General features: G+C 60.7%; 1 protein-coding gene across 1 annotated transcript in view; it reads left to right on the top strand.

Annotated features, from left to right (window-relative positions):
• The window catches only part of CHAF1B (chromatin assembly factor 1, subunit B (p60)), a 12,987-nt gene extending 12,382 nt beyond the window's left edge, over positions 1–605 (top strand). The window contains exon 13 of the mRNA XM_012731529.1: positions 288–605. Within this exon, the coding sequence (XP_012586983.1) occupies positions 288–364 (77 nt within the window). The 3' untranslated portion in view covers positions 365–605. The remainder of the gene's footprint in view (positions 1–287) is intronic.
• The last annotated feature ends 1,315 nt before the right edge of the window (positions 606–1,920 follow it).

Here is a 1,920-nt window from a genome sequence, read left to right on the forward strand (position 1 = left end):
GTAGTCCAGGCTCTGGCCTGGTGCCCTGCGGGCGGGGAGTCCTTTGTTGTGGAGGCCTCCTGTGATTGTGGGGTGTTGAACAGCCTCCTGGACGCCGGTGCTCCCTCCACTTGGGATACCCTGTTATTGGGCATTGTCCTCTGCCCCTTGGGAAGCAGAATTGCCCCTGGTTGAGATCCTGGGGACAGACCCTTTTACACTGACCTCGGGTGGGAGACCTGCCAGGGCCGTCACCCGTCTGGGCACGTCTACCCTGTCAGCGTGGGCGCTGAGTCCCCCCACTTCAGACCCGCAGGGCGCTCCAGAGCTCAAGCGGCCGAGACACAGTGAGCTCAGCGTCAGCAGCCCCAGCATGGATGCCTGACGCACCGCCCACCCCAGCCGAGGCTGACCGCTCCCGTCGGGGCTCCGGGACCCGGGGTACATGGGCTGGCCTTTCCCCAGAAAGGCGTGGGCCCTGTGCCCGCTGTGCCTGTCACCTTGGAGACGTGGACGTGGCCTCAGACTCAGCCTTGCCCCGCGCTCCTGGCCCGGGCGCTGCAGCTCGCCTGGGGTGGGCCCAGCGAGCCAGCCCGCGAGACCCCACCCGGCGGACTCCCTCTGGAGCTGGGCGCAGCAAGGGGAGAAGCCACGCGCGAAGGTTGATTCTGCTGAACTTGGAATGTTTGACTATTAGATTTAGCTTTTAAATAGTTGCTCAATTTTAGAAGTTTATGTTCATTTTCTGATTTTAACGTTGCCCATTCTAGCAGGTTCGTGAACTAGAGTACAGCCCAAGAAACAGCTTGCCTGGGATCCCCATTATCCCACCAGCAGGAGGGTCCCTTATTAGTGTTCTGGCATATTTCCTTCTAACATTAGATCTTCTATTTTTTTTGTTTTAAGAGAGAACTGAGATTTTGTTTTAAATACAATTTGGTATCCAAATACACTGAATTTTTAGGTTGATTTTTCAGAGCAGAATCACTTTCCTCAGCAGTGGGTCTCTGCCCTTGCTTCCTGGGTGAGGACTTGCTCTCTCTGTGTTGGAAGGAACCGACGGTCCCAGGCTGAGCTGTGGCTGCAGGCGGGGGTCAGCGTGGCCTCTCTCAGAGCCCTCGGAGGCAGAGGCCTGACCAGTGAAGGCCGGAGCCTGTGGCCACAGCAGGCAGAACTACCTCGGCTGCCTCACGCCGGGAGGAACTGCGTGAAGCTCGGTGCCTGCTGCTTTGGCACCAGGCGCCTGAGGACCGTGCCGAGGCCTCCACCCTGGCTGCCTGCCCAGCGGAAGGGGGCGAAGGGGGATTCAGGACCCACCTCTCGGGCTGCCATGGGCTCCTCCAGCTCAAACCCGCGGAACAGGAGCGTGGAAGCAAGTGCCTAGGGCCAGTGTGTGCCCACCCTGGGGCCAGAGAAGGGGGCGTGGCCAACGGGTTCCTGGGGTTCTCGAAATGGCGCTGAGCAAGTGCGGCCCGCCTGGCGAGGCAGGGCCAGGTCTCTCTAGGTGAGGATCTTTCAGTGTCACCTAGGAGCTGGGTCTCCCCTGGATGCCCAGAGAGCTCGCGAAGGCACTGGCGCCTGGACCCCTCCCGAGGGCTGTGGCCGGCACGGCTCACCTGGGCTTGTGGGGAGGAGGGAGGTGGAACAGACAGTCTGCTCCCGGACTCTGAGCAGCCACGGGGAGGCACCTTCAGCCTGCAGTGTGTGTCAGGACCACGACATCCGCCCTGTCACCCTTGAGTGTTAAAGGCAGAATCGGCCATAAAGGCCCAGGTGAACTTACTCAGTGAAGCGGTCTCAGCCACCTGCCTCCATCCAGGGTTTGCTGGAGAAGCTTCTACAAAGGAGCCTGGCCTGAGGGTCAGCACTCCCTCTCGGGGGTTCGAGGTGCGTGAGGGCCTTCTCCCCTGTGGCCAGATGGATGTTTTCGGGTCAGTGACC

Source organism: Condylura cristata, unplaced genomic scaffold, assembly GCF_000260355.1.
Source record: "Condylura cristata isolate star-nosed mole 26May11 unplaced genomic scaffold, ConCri1.0 scaffold00003, whole genome shotgun sequence".
NCBI lineage: Eukaryota > Metazoa > Chordata > Mammalia > Eulipotyphla > Talpidae > Condylura > Condylura cristata.